The sequence below is a fragment of the Solanum tuberosum genome, unplaced genomic scaffold (genome assembly GCF_000226075.1).
Source record: "Solanum tuberosum cultivar DM 1-3 516 R44 unplaced genomic scaffold, SolTub_3.0 scf00290, whole genome shotgun sequence".
In the NCBI taxonomy this organism is placed as follows: domain Eukaryota; kingdom Viridiplantae; phylum Streptophyta; class Magnoliopsida; order Solanales; family Solanaceae; genus Solanum; species Solanum tuberosum.
Genome location: NW_006239226.1, coordinates 216,609 through 238,924, shown reverse-complemented (window position 1 = coordinate 238,924; position 22,316 = coordinate 216,609). Strand labels below are relative to the sequence as shown.

Sequence of the window (22,316 nt, the reverse complement as noted above, 5' to 3'; positions counted from 1 at the left end):
CTGATTTCAGTGTAAACACCATTGAATACATGAACGAGACGATATTGAGAGCAAGAGAGTGGAGTAAGGTGTTGGATACTTGGATTGAAATATTTATCAAGATGCACTGGTTTTATATCTTTCTTTCGGTTTCATCAAGAGTACTCTTTCATCAATAACAGAGTTTTTGTTCCTCATATCATAAATCCTCTAATCTGATGATTAAATCAACTTAGCAGACCAGAATTATCCCAAGTTATTCAGCTGATAGAGAGAACTTCTGATATATCAAGCCAGAGATTTGCTTCTAAATGAAGCAAAGAACGAAAATGTCCAATGGAATGCCATATACTAATATGATTTCTTGGATAATTTGAGATTTGCACTTCAGAAGCTCCATTTCCCATGTTATGGAGAAAATGGAGTTATTTAAGGAACTTTGTTCAACAAGATTACTATCAAACCAAATTGGATAAAGAATGTCTGTGAAAAGATTTCATTTGATAAACTACTGATTATTACAATTCGATTGGGATCTACTGTTGTATCTGACAGTAATCCCCTCTATCTAATTTTCTAAGATGTGGTATGTATGATGTGTCTTTCCTAACTACAAACTGGAAATCCAGGTTAGTTCTTTACAAAATTGTGAAAGGAAAAGCCTCAGATCCTATTCAAGCGAGAAGTAAGATCAATGAACACATCCTCACTACAGGGAATTGTGACACCGCCCATTGGATGATTGAAGCCAAATTCTTCCTCAGCTTGACTAAGCAAGTCTTGAAATAAAGGTTGGCTCAAGAATGAAATGGGGATTACAAATCTCTTCTTTTGCTTCTCCCCAACATAAACAGCAAAATAGCCTTTCGGAACGTCTCCACTTGTAGAAGACTTCTGATAGCCATGGTCGTTTAGTTCAATATAGATGAGAAAATAAGGAAGGAAAGAACTTGTAAGGACTTTGAAAGCAGAGGAAAGCTTTGTATGATTTCAAGTTTTGGTGAGAGATGTTATGATAAACCCTTCTTTGTATGTGTTTATATAGGCCAATGACAAGTTGTAGAATCCTACTGATATGCATTGGATAGGCATTATGTGGGCACTAGCTAAAGAATACTTGTATGGTTGAGTTTTGGTGCAGCACTGTTTAGAGACAATAGCACATGATTATGCCTTCCAACTAATCATCAGACTATTTAGACTTTGAAACTATGCCTAAAAGCAGAAGGTCCCACTGATATTCACAACAAACAACATATGGAAACCTCATCTTCTTAAAAATGGTAGATTTAGGGACCACCTGGAGACATTTCTTGGTGTTGAATCAACAAGTTGTAGTCAGCATTCCAATGATCAATGATAATACTTAAGTCATGGCCCAGGATACAAGTTGGTGCAGTTGAAGACTTATACAGTAACTATAACATGGTCAAATTAAGATCATTATTATATGAATAATAGAGATTTGGATAAGTAGGAATATTTCTAGAAATTCATTTATCGATATGAAGGTCATAAGTCGTTCAATGTTTCTGGTCAAAGAAGAGCAAAACCAACCACTGTCTACTTGTGTTGTTCCACTGCTAAGCATGTGTGGACTCTCACCACTATTTTGTAGGAAACAACCAAGAGAACATAGCCAGAAGAATATAGAAGATTATCTCTAATCCATAAGAATAACATGCTGTGGCACTGTGCTGACTTAAATTTTTCAAGAAAATCAATTGACTCAGTGCTACTTAAATTGTTTAGTTTATATAAGGAGGATAATGAGTTGACTTTAGATAGCACCTTTTTATAATGGCAATCTACATTCATTCCAATTTGGCCAGCATTATGGTCCTGTGTCGCCTAGTTTACTAAGACGGGATATTTTCGTTTGTATGCTGGAATCGTAGATAGATCATCTAGCCTTAAAGTTATGAGTCCAAATGAATTCAACAACAACATACCCAGTGAAATCCATAAAGTGGGGTCTAGCGAGGTAGAATGTATGCAGACCTTACCACTACCTCGTGGAGGTAGAGAGGGGTTGTTTCGAAAAGACCCTCAACTCAAGTGCATCGAACCCAAGTAAAAGAAGAAGAAAACAATGGAAGAAAGCATAGCAGTTAATAAGAAAAGCAAGGTAAAGTCTACGAGAGAAAAACAACAACATCAAAATAGTGTGATAATCGAAATACACTAAAAAAACATATGGCAAGAACTACTTTCTTGAAATCACCAGAATTCTAGTTTCTTGATTACATGAATCTGCCTTGTATGTATAACTATATATGGTATAATGGATATATATGGCCTTTCTTGAAATTATATGATGATTAAATTTTGTGATTGGAGTGAAAGGGCGGTTTCTTGATTTAATTTGATCGTCGGAAAAGCCCCGCAAGAAAGGATAGAACCAAGTTTCTGGATCGTCGGAGCCGGAGACTGAGTAGACCGGCTGGAATTAAGCAACAGCCAGTTGGAACTTCATCCTATAAATCTAGGTATGCATTCCTAATACCATTCTAATGATTTTCATTTATTTTTAGCCGAAGGAATAAGTAGTAGAAATCAAGGGACAAAGTGGCATTTTTAGCCCTAATCCCCAATTATTAAATTCTTTCAATTTACTTAGCAAATGATATCAACATAATATTTTATTTTATTGTAATGAGTTCTCTAGTTTATCGGTAACGTTTCCATGGATTCAATTTGACATTGCTGGATTACCAAATGCTAATTGAATGTGTCTATTAATTAAAAGATTAGGAGAAAATTACCAAAACTTCAATATCTTTTTGATCAATTGCCAAAGGTCATTCATCTCTTTGACATGAATAACAATCCGGCGTAGTAAATATAAGTACTAATCTATCTAGTCAGAGGCAATAACCTTCGTTCTAACATCAACTACTGTTTTCTTCCAACTCCTAAACTTTACAGACTCTTCAAATCCTGCTTTACTTTTCTATAAAATTGTGAAAGCAAGTTTCCATATCAGTTTCTCAAACGAGAAGTAAGGTTAATGAAGACATCCTCTTTGCAAGGTATTGTGAGACCACCCATTGGATGATCGAAACCAAATTCTTCCTCAGCTTGGCTAAGCAAGTCTTGAAATAAAGGTTGGTTCAAGAATGATATAGGGATCACAAATCTCTTCTTCTGTTCCTCCCCAACATACACAGCACAGTGGCCTTTCGGAACATCTTTAGTTGTCAAAGACTTCTTGATTATACGAGGCATACGGATAGCCATGGTTGTTTTAGTTCAATATAGATAAGCAGATAATGAAAGTAAGGACTTTGAAAGCAGAGTAAAGCTTTGAATGGTTTCAGGTTTTGCTGAGAGCTGTGGTGGTAGATGGTTCTTTTTTATGTGTTTATATAGGCCAATGGCAAGTAGATAAGTCTTAGTGATATGCATTTTATGTAGGCACCACTTAAAGATTCTTGTGTAGTTGAGTTTCGGTGAGGCACTGTTTAGAGACAATTGCACATGAGATAACCCATGAATATGCCTTCCAACTAATTATCAAACTATTTTAGACTTTGAAACAATGTCTAAAAGCAGAAGGCCCTACTGATTTTCACAAAAGAAGAACAGATTCATGATATATCATTTTCTTGATGTTGAATCAACAAAGTATAGTCGGCATTCCACTGATTGATCATAAAACACGATCTATGTGATCTCCTGAATATTTTAGACAAAAGGTGATCATCCATAGTGCTGAAGGGACGGCTCAGGATGCATGTTGATTCTTGTCATATAGTGCTGCTGTTGAGTACTTATCACATGGTCAATTTAGGATGATTATTATGGAGAACTCAATAAAGCTACAATATTTCTCAAGTTGCATTAGTCAATAAGAAGGTTAGACAAGCAAGAGAAGAATGTAGAAACTTATCTCTAATCTGTTAATCATTTATGATAATTCACTGGTACAAATCCACAAGAATAATACTCTGACTTAAATTTGTTAAAAGGTTATATTAATCGAATAATGAGTTGACTTTGAACAGCATTGCTTTAATTGGAGTCTAAATTCCTATACCAAACTAAACATTCTATGTATTTATGGACAGTCAGCATTAAGGCCAGTATGATCTAGAAACCAAAGACCGAATATTCTTGATTTTCCCATAAATGTTGCAATTGGTAAGTCACACCTAGCAAGTTGGAAAAAGTTAAAAATCTTATGATGATGCTCCTGGTCAGTTCCTAAGCTGTGCATTGCAAGGACCTAACTCAGATCTCAGGTCTTCCCTTTATTCACTTAGATGTGTTTTATAGTGTCCCTCAATCAATTGTGCAGCTATTAGGGGTAGTGACACTTTTCTTGTTGAATTTTACAAGTACAAGAGTACTGAATTTCAATTTCCTAAGTTAAAAAAGTTTAAATTTGTCTCAAGGAGTTGTAAAATGCCTGTTGTCGGAGAGCACAACAAACTGTTTTCACTGATTACTTAGTTAGTGTTGCCTTACATATGGAAATGCAGCACAATTCTCTGTGTTAACCAATTGCTCAGAGTAACAAGAGGTTGCAAAATTGCTGAAATAGTACTAATTTTGTAAGAGTAAGATTGGTTCACAAATGGGGTAATCAAATACAAAACTGCTCCTCATCTTGACTTAACAAGTCTTGAAACAAATGCTCAAAGCAAAGGTCTTTCGCCTTTGTATGTCCCATTTTAATAGGAAGACGTGGGACAAAGAACTGTAGATTTCATCCTATTATGTAGTTCTTCTATAGCACTTAGTTTGGAAATGATCACTTGATTCTGGCTCCAGAATGTTAGAAAACCATGAAAACTTGAAAAAACACCAATGCTTAATGAATGGAATCATCAATTGAAGAAGGTTCAATAATTCATTATCTTCCCATAATATAACAATCAGGCTTTGTATATATAATTTCACTAATCTACCTACTCAGAGGCAATATCCTCATTCTAACATCAATTACTGTTTTCTCCTACTCCTAAATTTTACATTGTCCGAATCTTGCTTTAGTATAAAATTGTGAAAGCAAGTTTCCATTTCAGTTCCTCAAACGAGAAGTAACGTTAATGAAGACATCCTCTCTGCAAGGTATTGTAAGACCACCCATTGGATGATCGAAACCAAATTCTTCCTCAGCTTGACTAAGCAAGTTTTGAAATAAAGGATGGCTCAAGAATGATATAGGAATTACAAATCTCTTCTTCTGCTCCTCCCCAACATACACAGCACAGTGGCCTTTCGGAACATCTTTAGCTGCAGAAGACTTCTTGATTATACGAGGCATACGGATAGCCATGGTTGTTTAGTTCAATGTGGATAAGCAAATAATGAAGGAAAGAACTTGTAAGGACTTTGAAAGCAGAGTAAAGCTTTGAATGTTTCAAGTCTTGCTGAGAGTTGTAGTGGTTGAGGCTTCTCTTTATGTGTTTATATAGGCCAATGGAAAGTTGTGGAATCCTAGTGAAGTGCATTGAATTGGTATTTTCAGTAGGCACCAGTTAAAGATTACTTGTGTAGTTGAATTTTGGCTTGAACTATTTTGAGACAATAGCACATGAATATGCCTTCTAACTAATTATCAAACTATTTAGACTTTGAAACTATGTCTAAAAACATAAGGCCCCATTGCTTTTCTAAATAAAGAACAGATTCATGAAATCTCATTTTCTTGAAATAGTTTAGTTAGGGACCGGACCACCTGAAGTCATTTCTTGATGTTGAATCAAAAAAGTGTAGTCAGCATCCCATCGATCGATTGATCATAAAATGTGAATCTATATGGGCATCTCCTGAAGATTTTAGACAAAATCTGATCATTCATCGTGCTAAAGGGATGACTCAGGATAAATGTTGGTTCAAGTAGTGCTGCATTTGAGTACACATAAATTGGTCAAACTGCGATGATTATTATTGGAAATAACAGAGAAATCGATAAATCTAGAATATTCCTCCTGTTTCATTAGTCAATAAGAAGGTTATAGACAAGCAATAGAAGAGTGTAGAAACTTATCTCTAATCTGGTGATCATTTTGATAATTCACTGGTACAAATCCAGAAGAATAATATGCTGACTTAAATTTTTCAAGAGAGATAATATATATCGAATAATGAGTTGCTTTTGAACCGCACTTCTTTAATTGGAAACTAAATTACTATACCAAACTTAACATTCTATGTATCTATGGACAGTCAGCATTATGGCCTAGAAACCAAAGACCAAATACTTGCACCAAATTGATTCAGTTTCATCACTATGTTGATTTTTCCATAAATGAAGTCGTGCCTTGTAAGGACCTAGTCATATGCTAAACTCAGATCTCAGGTCATATTTAGCATTTCACTTGGACGCGTTTTATAATGTCCCTCAATCAATTATGCAGCTACAATTAACTAGAGAAAGCTAGCGAAGAAAAAGTAGGGGTAGTGAAACTTTTCTTGTTGAATTTTACAAGCACAGAGTATTGAATTTCAATTTTCCAAGTTAAAAGAGTTTATATTTGTCTCAAGGAGTTCTAAAATGCCTGCTGTCGGAGTAAGCAACAAACTGTTTTCACTGATTACTTAGTTAGTGTTGCCTTATATGGAAATGCAGCAGAATTCTCTCAGTTGATCAATTGCTCGGAAGTAACAAGAAGTTGCAAAATTGCTGAAATAGTACTAATTTTGTAAGAGTGAGATTGGTTCACAAATGGGGTATTCAAAACAAAAACTGTTCCTCATCTTGACTTAACAAGTCTGAAACAAATGGTCAAAGCAAAGCTCTTTGGCTTTTGTATTTCCCATTTTGATAGTTAGCCAAGGGACAAGAACTGTAGATTTTATCACATTATGTAGTTCTTCTATTGCACTTAGTTTGGAAATGATTACTTGATTCAGCTCAAGATTGTTAGAAAACTTGAAAAAACACCAATGCTAAATGAATGAAACCATCAATTGAAGAAGGTTCAATACTTCATTATCTTCCCATAATTTAACAATGAGGCTTTGTAAATATAAGTTCACTAATCTACCTAGTCAGAGGCAACATCCTCATTCTAATATTAATTACTGTTTTCTCTAAATACTCCTAAACTTTACAGTGTCCGAATCTTGCTTTAGTATAAAATTGTGAAAGCAAGTTTCCATTTCAGTTCCTCAAACGAGAAGTAACGTTAATGAAGACATCCTCTCTGCAAGGTATTGTAAGACCACCCATTGGATGATCGAAACCAAATTCTTCCTCAGCTTGACTAAGCAAGTTTTGAAATAAAGGGTGGCTCAAGAATGATATAGGAATTACAAATCTCTTCTTCTGCTCCTCCCCAACATACACAGCACAGTGGCCTTTTGGAACATCTTTAGCTGTAGAAGACTTCTTGAGTATACGAGGCATACGGATAGCCATGGTTGTTTAGTTCAATGTAGATAAGCAAATAATGAAGCTTTGGATAGTTTTAAGTTTTGATGAGTGTTGTGGCTTTTCTTTTTTTGTTTATATAGGCCTATGACAAGTTGTGGAATCCTAGTGAAGTGCATTGAATTGGCATTTTCAATAGGCACCAGTTAAAGATTACTTGTGTAGTTGAATTTTGGCGCGCACTATTTAGAGACAATAGCACATGAATATAACACATGAATATGCCTTCCAACTAATTATCAAACTATTTAGACTTTGAAACTATGTCTAAAAGCATAAGGCCCCATTGCTTTTCTAAATAAAGAACAGATTCATGAAATTTCATTTTCTTGAAATAGTTTAGTTAGGGACCACCTGAAGCCATATCAATTAAGTGTAGTCAGCATCCCATCGATCAATTGATCATAAAACGCGAATCTATATGGGCATCTCCTGAAGATTTTAGACAAAATCTGATCATTCATAGTGCTAAAAGGGACGGCTCAGAAGGCATGTTGGTTGGTTCAAGTAGTGCTGCAGTTGAGTAGTGAGTACACATAAAATGGTCAAACTGCGATGATTATTGTTGGAAATAACAGAGAAATCGATAAATCTAGAAAATTCCTCCAGTTGCATTAGTCAACAAGAAGTTCATAGACAAGCCAGAGAAGAATGTAGAAACTTATCTATAATCTGGTGATCATTTATGATAATTCGCTGGTACAAATTTATCTCTTAATAGTGATTTTAACTATTAAGAGAAACTTCTAATGATCTCGAGGTAACTCAAAAAATACAGATATTTGTGTACAATATGGATATCATTTGAAAATGAGCAGTTTAGATAGAATTGTACTTTTGATCTATCTGAGTACTTGGGATCAAACATGGTATCTCTGGATCCCATTGAAATTCACAAATTGAATAATGAGTTGACATTGAGCAACACTTCTGGATTCCATTAAATTTCATGAATTGAATAATGAGTTGAGTTGACATTGAGCAATACTTCTGGATCCCATTGAATTTCATTAATTGAATAATGAGTTGACATTGAGCAGCACTTCTTTAGTAGGAATCTAATTTGCCAAACATTCCAAGTTCCAACATAGGCACTTTAGGTGCGTGTTGACTATGCACTCTTACTTTATGTAATGTCCAATGTATGATAGAGATAGTGTGGTGATTCACCTCAATGCTAATGCTGATCCTCAAGGTGTTTATGGACAGTCTGCACTATGACATGTATGGCCTAAAAACCGAACACCAAATATTTACGCCAAATTAATTCAGTTTCATGTATTTCATCTAAAAGTTTATCACTATCTTGATTGTTCACAACAGACTGAGATCAGAAAATGAATGAATTTTGCTTAGCAATGAGAAAGTAAATTTTTTTTTGTTAAGAATACTGTGCATAAGTATATATATAGTATAGGCAAGTAGTAATTTCTAATGCATATCCAAATGTTTAGTGATGTTGAAAAGACAACAACACATGAAATATAACATGGTTTGCTTTTCAAATTCATTAATTGACAAAGTACTTAGACCATATAATACTTGTTGAAGAAAAAACATCATGTCCTACTACTTTTCTCATAACCAAATGTAAGAGGACCCTCTTTAATTTGACTAATACCACTATGAATGGATCAAGTCTCTTGTCTAATGATCAAATGACAACTTGATTGGATAAGTAATACTATATTACTATCACTTGGCTCCTTATTCATTATCAAAGATGTGATTGTAGACATCTAAACATGATAATTAGTTATGTTAAGTAAGTTTCATTATTCAACTAACCTCGTACTTGCGAAGAAATATCTTTAAACTTTGTACATCTAAAATTGATTAAGGAAGTTATGTCCATGTGATTGGCCTATGAAAAAAGATTCATGTCCACCTGTGCATGACTTGTTGAAGATATAATTAAGCAAATAAAATATGTGGCCGTCAAAATTAAGAATCATGTGCGATTGCTAAATGTGAACTATCGGTTTGCAGTCTACAGACACAATTCAACAAAAAAAAAATGGTAGAAAATGAGGCAACAACTAGTATGAAAATTTGTTAATTAATCACGGGTTTGACTTCCTCAATTTCTTCAATAATTGGTTCTTTACTAACAATATAAGTAATGTGTCAACATAAATTGGATTGACTTAACAAATACTGATAATGATCTGACTTTTAATAACACGTTTTGCCATAAATGGGTGATGATAGTGATATAACAATACTCATAGAAAATGGAAATGAAGACGAACGGAGCTAAGTACAACAAAATTTGAGCATTTATTGAATTCATATTTTGTCCCTTATAGTTTACACCAAACATTAGGAAACTACCTATCTACCTTAACAAGTTAGGGTAAGGTTACGTACATACTACATACAGAACTTCGACACTTTCTCCAAGTCAGATTTCCACTTTCTCCAAGTCAGATTTCACTAAGAATGAACTTAGATTCTGTTTAGGAACTAAAATATGAAGAATAAAAAACATTTTGGAAACAACACATTTTTGGATTTTACTTCAAATTTTTACTCAAATTTTTTTTTATTATCCATTGAGGCATTTACTTCAATGCTAGCAACAGAGTAACAAAAATATTATTCTTGATAAGCGAACCCAAACATAGAGAAGAAAAAAAAGAGCACTATTTTCAAGAATCTGAATTATGATACAAATGAGCCCACTAACTTTTTTCTGGTAAATTGGCAAAAGGTTGATTTATTAAACAATGGCAAGTCCAGGTTCAATGCCTCTATAATATAGGAAAATGAGCTACTTTTGTTATCCTTATAACTCATCGAGAAACATCTTTTTGTATCAATAAACAACAGTACAGGAAGTGCAGTTAGTAAATGTTTGTCAAAAATCAATTATGGATATTGGTGATGTACGTGATCATTTCATCAATAAATTTAAATATAAGAGTATTTACTTAATTATGCGTCCAACATATCCCCTATAATATGAGATTGATTTTTTAGTGAGAAAAATATGTAATAATAATAATGGGCGATAAGTACTGCTTTATTCTAATCAGAAGTTTCAAGTTCGAGTATACCGATACAGAGTTGCCTTTGTTAGGGTCTTAGGGAGCGCTTCACTTCACAATGTGAAACTTTTAGGCGTGAATCCGGATTTAGTTGAGCTCCAATTTAGGCATCAAACACCGAATATGAAACCAAAAAACTAAATTAATGAATGGTGGGCGGAGCTAGCTAGAAGTGTGGAGGGGGGTTGAAAATTACATTATGTATATAAGGTCAAAAGTATTATGCATATATATTATGTGTACTTGAATTTCTCGTCTTTTTTCACGTGTTTACTTTTTTATTTTTTAAATTATGTTAGTGAAAGTTCCCTATGCCACCATGATGGTGAAACTTGAACGAAACCTATGCATGCTCTGACATCATGTTGAATCAACATTGTTGACAAAGGCGAATCTAGGATTTTAAATTTATGGATTCAACTTTTAAGGTTCTTAGTATTGATTTTGTTATATTTTAAAACAGCGGGTCTATATCTACTATTTTGTGCAATTTTAGTGGATTTTACACATAAATATATTCTCTACCTGAAAAGTATTGAGTTTAATTCAAATGAACTCATTGTTCGAGACGTGCATCGTCCACCCATGCATGTTGAAACTAAATAATTATCTATCTCATCCAAAAGTTTAATTACTAAAAATATTTTTATTTACCTAATGATATGTTCAACAAAAATCAGCATGTCACATTTTTCAAATAATGCAAGATTTTTATTAATTGTGTACCCTAAAGTGGTAGGACATGATGTCCTGAAATAGATTAGGCAAAACCATGTGATCTTTTGCCAATATCTTCACCTGATATGTTTGCCAACTTCACACATTAATCTTCATTAATTTATTGCCAATTTGAGGATTGAAATGACTCTATATATATAGTCTAGTTTTCCTATCTTCCATTTCAAACACAAGTCAAATTCATTTCAAATTAAAACATCAATTTAGCCTCAAATCTTTTGTGTTTAAAAATGGGAAGAGGTTTAGTTGGAATATCAAATGCTAAAGAGAAGCTTAGAAGAACAATTTCACCAAGAAATGGAAGCATTTCATCTACTACAAATGATGTACCAAAGGGACATTTTGCAGTTTATGTTGGTGAAACATATAGGAGATTTGTTGTTCCAATTTCTTACTTGAATCACCCTTTATTTCAAGATTTGTTACATTGGGCTGAAGAAGAATTTGGGTATAATCATCCTATGGGAGGCATTACAATTCCATGTAGTGAAGATTACTTTATTAGTCTCATTTCTTTACTAAAGTCATCATAGACTTTTAAAGAATTGTAAACTTATTTCATCCCATAGTCTTAGTGATTTTTCTTCTTTTTTTTCCGCTCTACCATTTGGTATATGGAATTCATTGGTCCGACTGATCCGGATTTATGCAGCATATAAAGAGCTCTCATTTTCCTATGAGGAGTTACTTTATTTCTATGGCTCAAATCCGAGACATTTAGATTGAAAGAGCTTGACTAAGTCAGCCTCGATCTCTTCAATTTTGTAACATGGACTATTCCCAATGTAATATGTATATTCAATATTCAAATAATGTTTTTTTAAATCCTTTTTCCTGTTTTTTATTATTACCCTGATCTTGATCTTATTAACTGGAAATTATATGGACCACAATAAAAAACTAGCTAGCCAGGTTAGGTGCACTGACAACCAAAATAATAGATAATTAAATATAAATAAATGCATCATTTCCAGTTGAATTAACTACTAAATGGTAATGGCACCTCCAAATGATTACTGACAAAAGATTTGATAATTTATTTATTTATTTGGAGGGGAAGATTATTATTATATTTAGATTGAAAATCATGATTAGTCGCAGAAAGAGATATCATAAAGTATACCTTTTTTGCTTGCAGACACAAACAAATAGTGAATTCAACGTTTTCTACTAATTATGATTTATGGCTACCCAAATTAGTTATGGTTAAAACTAGAATATTATAGGCAAATTAATGAGCTAAATTATCCTAGTTGAATGCATAAGGAAAAAACTTTAATGATGAAAATATATAAATGGTCAAAATATGTACCAATTATTGGTAAGGTTAGAGATTCTATTTCTATAAAAATGATTTGTTATTGTATTACCAAAAGGAAGATATTTACTATAAATGGGTAATTTTGAAAAGACTATATTGTTATAAAAAATATTTTCGAAAAAAACTTAATTATTATAATAAGATATTGATGATGTTATTATTATAGATTAAAAAAAAAGTTATAAAGAAATAAAATATAATCTAAAAATTATTTTCAATTTTTTTTATTATAATAAGATATTGTTATTTGAAGATATTGCTATAGAGAAGTTGGGCTCTACTCTACTAAATAACTAGGCAAAAAAAATAGTATAATTTTTCTTTTACTTGTTTATTCTTAACAAAATAAATTTTATTAATTTTTTTTACTTGTTCATTTTTAATAGTTATTTTCTTCCAACAATATCCTTATCATTAAGTAACTAAATAAAGTACTACTAATCAAATTTAGCTTTTTAATATACAATTAATACAGATTATATTCCTCAGTCCAAAATAAATATATTTCTAGCAATCTTTTATGGTTCAAAATAAATGAATGTTTCAAAGTCCAAAAATATATTAAAATTATATTTTCGTAAAATTATCCTTTTCTACAATAATTTTTTAAATTATCACTAATTTTTCTTAAATTAGTGAAGAAGCAAAAATGATATAATTAACAAATTACCCTTTTTATCAATGTCACTAGTTAAATTTTTTTGAAGAGGTGATTACCACCCAAATTTATTTTGAAATGGAGAAAGTTTAATACAGTAAAATATTTTTCTAATAAATAATTTCTTAAGGTGATCAAGTATTAAGTCAATAAAAGCCAAATAAAAAAAACGAAAAAGTATAGTATATTATGTTGACTATATTAACTTTTGTTGAAGTGGCAAAACTTAGAGAGCAAGGTGGGAACATATGAAAAATTTAACAAACAAATCAACAATAGCACTTAAAGAAATCTATCACGAAATGGCGACGTAATTGTGTTTATTTAATGGCACTTGATGTTATTAGTTAATGATATATAACAGCTAGCAAGACGCAGAATATACCACGAACTTTGGGGGCAACAGAATTTAAGCCAATATATATATATATTATATTTCAAGTACTGTAGCTCAAGAAAATGCTCATTTAATGTATCGTCTTCATCTAATTATACGACTAATTTCATGACTCAAAACTTACATTATATTTATTGATATTGTATAATTCTATATTGTTCTTACAATTTAATCTATAATGTATTTTATGTTATTATTCCTTTCAGTGCAAAAGATATTTTAGGCTTGATACATGGATTAAGGTATTCATTTACTATTAAAAATTAAATTAATAGAGGTTTTGACTAAAATATCTTTAATTGTGATTTTTTTTCCCTTTTTGACATAAATTATCATTGAATTAGGAATATGTCAAGTGAAAATTTGAAGGAAAACAAAAATTCTTAAATATCTTCTTAATATATGAAACATCATTATTTTAGATCGGAGAAAATATTACACTTTATTCTTTTTAATCTATGTGATTTGATTCGAAATGCAACTAGTGTCAAATTTATTCATTTCAATGTGAATTCAAATATAATTTTTTAAAAGTATTTCAAAATAAAATTTGAAGATCAAACAAGAATTTTTTTAAAAATTAGCTGTCAAATATAATCAAACGCGGTATGAGCTTTAAAAAAAACTGTGGGCTATCACCATAAATATAAATATTTCATTCATTCAAAATATTTATCGTTATTAATTTCATTCAAAAGTATTCACACTGCAACAAGTTGGGGGATCCAATTGATAAATTTATGAGATCACTGCTACTATCATACTAATAATGCATGCAAGAGAAAAAAAATAGAACCATCCACCGTCGAACTTTCTCAGGGTCCCACACTTCTTTCCATATAGTTATTAATACTATAATATCAATTCATAAACAACCAATAGAATTCAAATCCTATATATATATATATACAAACTATAATAACTTATATGTTCATCAATCATATCTAAACCTTAAACAATTTTAACTTCTTCTTTTCTTCCTCCTCCTCCTCCAGATTGAAAGATAATTAGGAAGGCAAGTCAAAGCGAGAAAAAAAAAAGCATTAGCCAAAGAAATTTTGTTGGTTTGATAATGGGGATTATAGGTATAAGGGCGATGATTCGACAAGCTAAGTATAATGTTTTTTTACGAACAAAATTAGAGGTACCAAAAGGGCATATAGTAGTGTATGTGGGAGAGAGGTATTACAAGAAACATAAGAAGTTTGTGGTTCCAATATCATATTTGGAACATCCATTATTTCAAGAATTATTGAGGAAAGCAGAAGATGAATATGGATTTGATCATCCAATGGGTGGTCTTACCATTCCATGCAGTGAAACTACATTCCTCACTATCATTTCTCATTTGAATCTCATCTCTAGATGTCAATAATATTCATGATTAATGTTGTTGTTATTGAACTCATTGTATTTTTAAACTTATGAGTTCAAAATTTGATACTATTTATTACTGTAATTTAATGATTTTTTTTCACAGATATATATACTCATCATATACATTTAAGTTCAATGTAATCAATTACCGGTGTAAGGAAATATATTTTTCACTTCCAAGTTCCATATGAAACAATACACATGTTCATTACTGAAAAATTATTATTTTCTCATTGAAATTTTCAGTGACAATTCCCACACAAATTTTGATTGAATTAATGAGAAAAAGAAAAAATAGTAGTGTTTTCACAAAAAAAAAATTAAAAAACTTTTCACTAATTGAGAATCTGTTCTCCACTATTATATTTTTCTAGTGAGCTGATGTAATGGAAAATTATATTTATAAGACAAATTTTTCATTAATTCACAGCGAAAGGCCTATATTTATTCTACTTTTTCTTTTCTAGTAGTGATTATTCTGAATTACTCCATATTTTACACTTGCATGCACTAATTGTTTGTATTTTCTCATAAATCACAACACACATCATTATACTCCCATTTCATCTCAATATTTTAACGAGTATATTTTCAAGAATATACATAAAAAAAAGTTAAAACTAAATCTATATTTTCGCGAAGATGAAAAATCTAAATTACTTTCTGACAATTAAAATTATATACATTAACAATGTGATGAACTTAACTTTTTACAACATAATGTAATTTAACTTGTTATTCTAAATTATCAATAAATACTAGTATAACAAAAATACATATTATTTGTATATCTAATAAAAGAATAGCTTCCACTTCTTTGGGGCTACTAATATTCTACGCTGTTTTGCATGGCTGGATTTTCATGTTTATTAAAAAGAGAATATTAATTCGCGGTGGAAAAGTAGTGTAGAGAAAGACGTACTAATTAATTTGATTTAAAAATAACTTACTTTACATCATCGTTAATTAACACACTGGGAATGATTAATTATGACATGTCGGTGGGGTTATTTATGTTCATGTACGGAGTGTCTTCTTTTTATCTGATTGATTATTCACTCTGTCTCATATTAATTGATCATCTTATTAAAAAGTTGTTACTATTACACTATTAATTGTCCACCTTACTAAATAAAGAAAATATTAATTAGATTTTTCCTATATTACCTTGTAATTAATTTTTTTTAAAAGTGGTCACATTTATTTATAATTTTTTAATATTCATATAAAAAGAAAATTGTTATAGGACGAAGGGAGGGAGTATTGTTAATTCTAAAACTCTCAGAACTCTAAGTCACGTTGATTCTGTTTAGATGGAAAATCGTTTTCTATCATGATAATTAGAGTACTTTTTTATTATCACATATTCTTTGATATTGATGACTCTACTTCCAATTTTCTTTTAAATAAAGTACTTTTATATGAGTTGTTAAGATAATTAATTGCTTCTCTCTTTCCTATAATCAAAAAATTCTTTTAATAGTTCTTTTATATTTAGTTGAAAGGGGAATAAGAAATTATTTATTGGAACTAGTCAATAGTTAGAGAACGTTTTACCCTTAAATGAAATTTCTTATATTCTTAATATGAATAATTCAAATTAATCATATCCCAAAATAATTAGCAATTCATAAGTAATTTTAAAATATCAATGCAGAATAATAATATCTAACATTAATTTAAAATTGTAAATATGAACGCGGAGAATTAGATGCACAAACAATACATATATATATCCTGGCATTATTAGTGGCCATCTAATAATCCATTTAGTTAGTTTGTTAATTAATTCTTTATGAAATGATCATTGGTACGAAATTTAGTTTTGTTGACATTTGGGAATTTTTTTTCTTTCCTTTTACTCCTTTCTGTTACAAGTCATCAACTTGATTAGGTTTGGATGTACAATCACAAATTTTTTTTATGTTCAATATAATAAACATTATTCAATCACCTCTCTTGACCATATATAGCATCCATTTAATAATTTAATTTATATAGGACAAACTTTGTGAGCAATCTATTACATTATTATTTTTCATGTAAGTCTATAGCTCAAGTTAATTTTATATAATATGTACATTCATGTTACTTATTAAGTATTCACAATTACAAAAAAAAATGTAGTAACTAAGCGGACAAATTTTGAGTGATAATATATATATAAAAAAATTATATTAATTGTTGATATATATAACTTATAATATATTTTAAAAAATATTTTAATTGGCTGGAGGCACGAAAGAGTTTCAACATATGTATATGTGTATAATAAAAGAAAGAGTAACATTTAGATAACGACTGGATAATTAAATATGAAGAATTTTTCAATTTGAGTGTATTATACACAATTAAAGACACAAAATATTGTATAGGGGCCGGAGATGTCGTTTCATGCTTGGTCGTGTTTGAGACACAAACATTAATATGGATGAAAACTATGTCCAAATTGGAAACAATGGCCAAGTGACGGTGTTGTGTATTATGACCACCAACAAATTAAAACAAGCCAAATTCAAATGTAAGTGGATATAAATAAAATTAATTATGGAAAAATTACATGTTTAACTAACTTGTACACTGTATTTGATACAGCGTCCTCTTGTGATCGTATCCAACGCGACTGTATGTGTCGATACAGTGAACGAACACATACAACCTATGGGAGATATATCGAGCGAATGCAATAGTAAAATTTGAAATTTTGTTAAAGATAGTTGAAACAATTTAATATATATGTATAAACATGATTTTTGTATACACACTATAAGATTCTATATGTATGCGGTATAATTGTTTAATGGAGGTGGATCAACTGACCACCCTTTACTCTATGAGTGAACGCATACAACTCATGGTGATTGTATCCGCGTTGATACAATAAAATTGAGCATACAATAGGATAAAAACAAATAGTAATTAGGTAAACTATAATTATGTACGATAACTATAGGTTCCAAAAGTATAGTCTTTATGAAAGTTTCTCAAGTAATCAAACTTTGTAGAAAGACCAGCAGCCCAAATATGCAATAAGTTGTTCAATTAATCAAGTGGGCTCCTTAATCAAGACTTGGATGAGAGTTGAGTACTTCATAAGGAATTGAATATTTCATTTCATTTTCTTCCAATTGGACAAAAATGAGCAAAGACCATGTGAGGTAGGACCTCCCTTACACAGTCCACTTTGGTGGCAACAACATATGCAGCTAATATAAATTATAATTTCCACTTCAAACAATTCAGAACAAGTTCTTCCAATTATATCAAACACCAAATTTAGTACAATCAAGTCAATATTAAAAAAAAAAAGTGATCATGGGTATTCGTTTGTTATCTATGATTTCAAGTGTCAAGCAATTCAACAAATTGCATTTTGTTGTTACTCGGAAGCAAATATCAGATGTACCAAAAGGACATTTAGCAGTTTACGTTGGAGAAACAGAGAAGAAACGATTTGTGGTTCCAATTAAATACGTAAATCATGCTTCGTTCCAAGAATTGCTACGAAAATCAGAGGAAGAGTTCGGATATCAACATCCAATGGGCGGTCTTACAATACCTTGCAACGAGGAAGATTTTTTTCATGTCACTTCTCGATTGAACAAAGCTTAATTTCTTCTTTTTATTTTTCAATACGTATAATGTTCATTATACGTTTTTTTTTCCTCTTGCCATGCAAGAGCTGTAAATTTATGTGCAAATTAATGCCTTTACAGTACTGCCTCATACTGTTGAGAAAAATACTGGAAAGGAAAAAATTCAATCAAATATTTATCATTCTTCATTGTCCTTACGTATCGTTTTTATCAAGTTATACTACTATATGACTTATAAAGTAGCCTATCTAATTGTTTAAATATTTTAAACTTAAAACTGTCAAGATTTTTCTTTTTCCTGTTTAAAGATAAAATATCAAGATTTTTCTATGTTAAATAATCAAGAGCAAGAGAAATTTTGTAACGTAGAGGCCATTGGATGAGCTGTTTCGTTATCCATAAAGAATATTTTGCAGACACTACAACAAAAACAACTTTTAGCGGCATTAAATATTGACATTAATAAAGAATGTTAAAGTCTTTACCGGCATTAGTTAAGTGTCATTAGAACCAATGTCGTTGAAGGCTTTAGAGACATACAAAAGTGCTAATTGCCTCTAAAAATACATATTTAGCGGCAATTAATTCTTAATTGCCGCTAATGATCATTTTTGATGTAGTGAAAGGAGCTTTCGAGTAACATTTTAATTTGTTTTACATGTGGCATATAAGAACGGGTTTCACACTCCCTTAATTAGAGTGTGGTGCGCCTTCACTGGAATGCTTCGTACACCAAGCTACCATTTTTTTTAACTCCACAATGTTGGTAATTGCCTACTAGCTAGGACTTGTGAGTAACATGTATACTGGCAATAACTTATGAAATCGAGGGTTATTTTCGCTAATTCTTTTGAACAACAAAGTAGTCCACATAAAAATTCTTTTAAATTATTCTAAGTATGATTATTGCTGTTGATTATGTTTAGATGGACTTTCAATCATTTTCATTTTTTTTTTAATGAAAATGATGTCAAAGCACTTCTGTATAACTGTTGTAGTGTTGTAGTAGTTGTCAAGAAATTTCTTTAAATCCTATTTTTCTTATTTCAGAATTAATAATAAGGAAATTAAATCTAATTATTGAACAGCATCAGCAGTGATTGGTGTAGAGTCGAAGACTAATAATTAAATTTGAGCTTGTGACAATAATAATTAGATTAAGCAAACCTACATATCCCCTAAGTACATATAATAATTAATATAATTCGTAAGTAATGCCAACTCTCAACTAATTATAGATTCCTTCACATTTGTTAGCAAATGTAAAGTCGTCTACCACCAAACCGGAGGTCTTGAATTCGAGCTGGGGTACTGGAGTCGTCTTTGGCAGAAAGCCACATATTTAAATTAATCGAACCCCAAAACGCATCTCCTGTCCAGAGTACTAAGAAATTTGTTTACATTTAATTTTCTTTAATAATGATTATTAATGATTCTATTAAGAAAAAGTCACGCTGATGGTAGTTATATAGAAAATAATTCCAATCTTTTGATCTTTTATTATCTGGATCTGGATCACAAATTCTGTGATATTGGTAACATGTGATGTACTTCCAATTTATTTTAAAATTTTATGATAAAATCATAAATGCTCAAATTCTTTTTCATTTCCTTGATCCGGCAACTTCGTAGCCGTAGGCTTGTAGCTCAATACAGAATAATTAATGTGCTCCATAAATTTCAAAATGATATATACGCGGAGAGTCGTCTACATAAGTACAGGTATTATAATTTATAATGTATATTTGTCAGTCGTACTTAATGAAATCATTGGGTTGTTAGATCAAACTTATAGTACCAAAATGTTATTGTTCACACTTGGTGCTTTTTCCGTTTTTTTTCTTTCATTTTCATTAGTTGTAAGTCACCGTTATAATATTTTGAAATTTAGATGTATGTTATAGTTGTAATATGTCCTTTATTTAAATAGCTAATATTCATGCAACAAAAAAAAAAAAAAAACTTCACGTCCTAGTTCTACAAAAGTTACATTTCGGATTGTAGCAGGTAGAGTTTAGTGATAAATGTGTGATTCTAAGCTTGTAGTAGGACAGTGACTAAATGTGGAACCTATCATTAAATGAATTAATATGTACTAAACCTCTAGTAGGTCAATCTTTCAAATGAGATGATCTCACACTTCAATGAATTTCAATAGATATTTTAGGCACGAGTGAGATCACATCCTTATAAAAAAAATGCGGTTGGCTCATTATGAAAAAGAATCCAACCCACACAATAAGGAATTGTTAATAATAAGGTAAACAAACATATGATCTCCCTAACAACTTAAACTTTTTAAATAAGAAGATTATCATACAATTCACAATATTGAAATGCATGGTGATCACCACTACCACTCGTTTATTTTCATGCAAGTAGCCATTAGTTTGGGAACATATATGTAATTATAAGTTGAAAAATGCAGAATTTGTTGTGCTGTCATATTTTTGAAAAATCAAGAGCAAGACAGATAGAGGTGGGCATGCAGTTATTTCGGCACCAAAAAATATGTAGATGATAAATGACTTCACAACTTTTTGCATAACCTCAAGGACAAGAAGGCAGTATGGGAGTTGCAATTAGATACTAGTAAAGAATTAGAGAGCAACATATATAATTCATTGTTTGTTGGTTCGTTATATATTTTGACATAAACAATATTTATATATATATATATATACATGTCCAAAGTGGAAACAATGGGAGAAAAGTGGTATATATATAACCAGACAGTTTATGGCCATCCAAAATTCAGGACTAGATAATAATCAAGTCAAGTGGATACATGGCAGATTAGAAACTCTCCAAGTAATTGTTTCCAATTGAACGTGGATGTCTCAATTTATGTGACACTTTTCGTTTTTTGAGAGTCAAAACATTTTAAGTTTGATAGGAAATTTGCGTGTGAAATCAAAATAAAATTTATATATTCGTAAACTACGTAAAAAGTATTATAAGTCATAATAATTAAAAGATATATGAAAAATTTAGATAGATTTATTTGAATCTCGAAATCCGAAAACGATTGGATGAATATAAATGGTAATTGTGGAAGCAATCCACAATGTTATAACTAGTAGGCTGATTATCAGAGGGGAATATTTCAATTTGTTGATGAGCCATGTGAAGTAGGGCCGTTATCACATGAGACAGGTGGGAAAACCCTATAAATATAGCCCTTTTCAGTTCAAATCATCAAACACCTTCAGTGCATAAAATTATTCCTCTCACTCAACAAGTTCCAATCCATCAAATACCAAAACTAATCTTCAAAGTCAAAGATCTACCTATATGATGGGTATTATTATTCGTTTACCATCAACTATTTCCAGTTTAAAGCAATTTCACAAACTACACTCTGTTTTAACTCGGAATCAAATATCAGATGTACCAAAAGGACATTTAGCAGTTTACGTTGGAGAAACAGAGAAGAAACGATACGTAGTTCCAATTGCATACCTGAATCACACTTCGTTCCAGGAATTGCTTCAGAAATCAGAGGAAGAATTTGGGTTTCAACATTCAATGGGCGGTCTCACAATACCCTGCAATGAGGATGCATTTTTCCATGTCACTTCTCGATTGAACAATTCCTTATGAAGAAGCAATTATATTAGTCACAGATTATATTAGAGCTTACTGTTTTTCTTTCATTATTTATTTTTCATCTTGCAATGCAAGAGCGGTAAATTTATGTGAATTGCCTTTTCACTGACTCATAATGTTGACAGAATTGCAAAGAATACAATCATTTTTATTTTTTACAATTTTTCATTGTCTTCGTAAAATATTTTAGTTGCTCATACTAAACAG

The 22,316-nt window shown here is 31.1% G+C and overlaps 3 protein-coding genes across 3 annotated transcripts; 1 reads left to right on the top strand and 2 right to left on the bottom strand.

Moving 5' to 3' along the window:
• Positions 1–2,690: 2,690 nt before the first annotated feature.
• On the bottom strand, positions 2,691–3,219 carry LOC102578366 (auxin-induced protein 15A-like). Its single transcript, XM_006359655.2, has one exon. It carries the CDS (start codon positions 3,217–3,219, stop codon positions 2,962–2,964), a length of 258 nt encoding a protein of 85 aa, XP_006359717.1. The 3' UTR covers positions 2,691–2,961.
• A 3,623-nt stretch (positions 3,220–6,842) lies between these two features.
• LOC107063083 (auxin-responsive protein SAUR21-like) lies at positions 6,843–7,453 on the bottom strand. The gene has a single exon (XM_015314503.1). It carries the CDS (start codon positions 7,349–7,351, stop codon positions 7,094–7,096), a length of 258 nt encoding a protein of 85 aa, XP_015169989.1. The 5' UTR covers positions 7,352–7,453; the 3' UTR covers positions 6,843–7,093.
• Positions 7,454–11,273: 3,820 nt separating this feature from the next.
• LOC102606357 (auxin-induced protein 15A-like) lies at positions 11,274–11,976 on the top strand. Its single transcript, XM_015314502.1, has one exon. The coding sequence runs from the start codon at positions 11,382–11,384 to the stop codon at positions 11,682–11,684; it is 303 nt and encodes a 100-aa protein (XP_015169988.1). The 5' UTR covers positions 11,274–11,381; the 3' UTR covers positions 11,685–11,976.
• The last annotated feature ends 10,340 nt before the right edge of the window (positions 11,977–22,316 follow it).

What these genes read in the sequence shown, in the direction of transcription:
- LOC102578366 (XM_006359655.2), bottom strand. Translation starts at nt 3,219, where the DNA reads ATGGCTATCCGTATGCCTCGTATAATCAAGAAGTCTTTGACAACTAAA.
- LOC107063083 (XM_015314503.1), bottom strand. Translation starts at nt 7,351, where the DNA reads ATGGCTATCCGTATGCCTCGTATACTCAAGAAGTCTTCTACAGCTAAA.
- LOC102606357 (XM_015314502.1), top strand. Translation starts at nt 11,382, where the DNA reads ATGGGAAGAGGTTTAGTTGGAATATCAAATGCTAAAGAGAAGCTTAGA.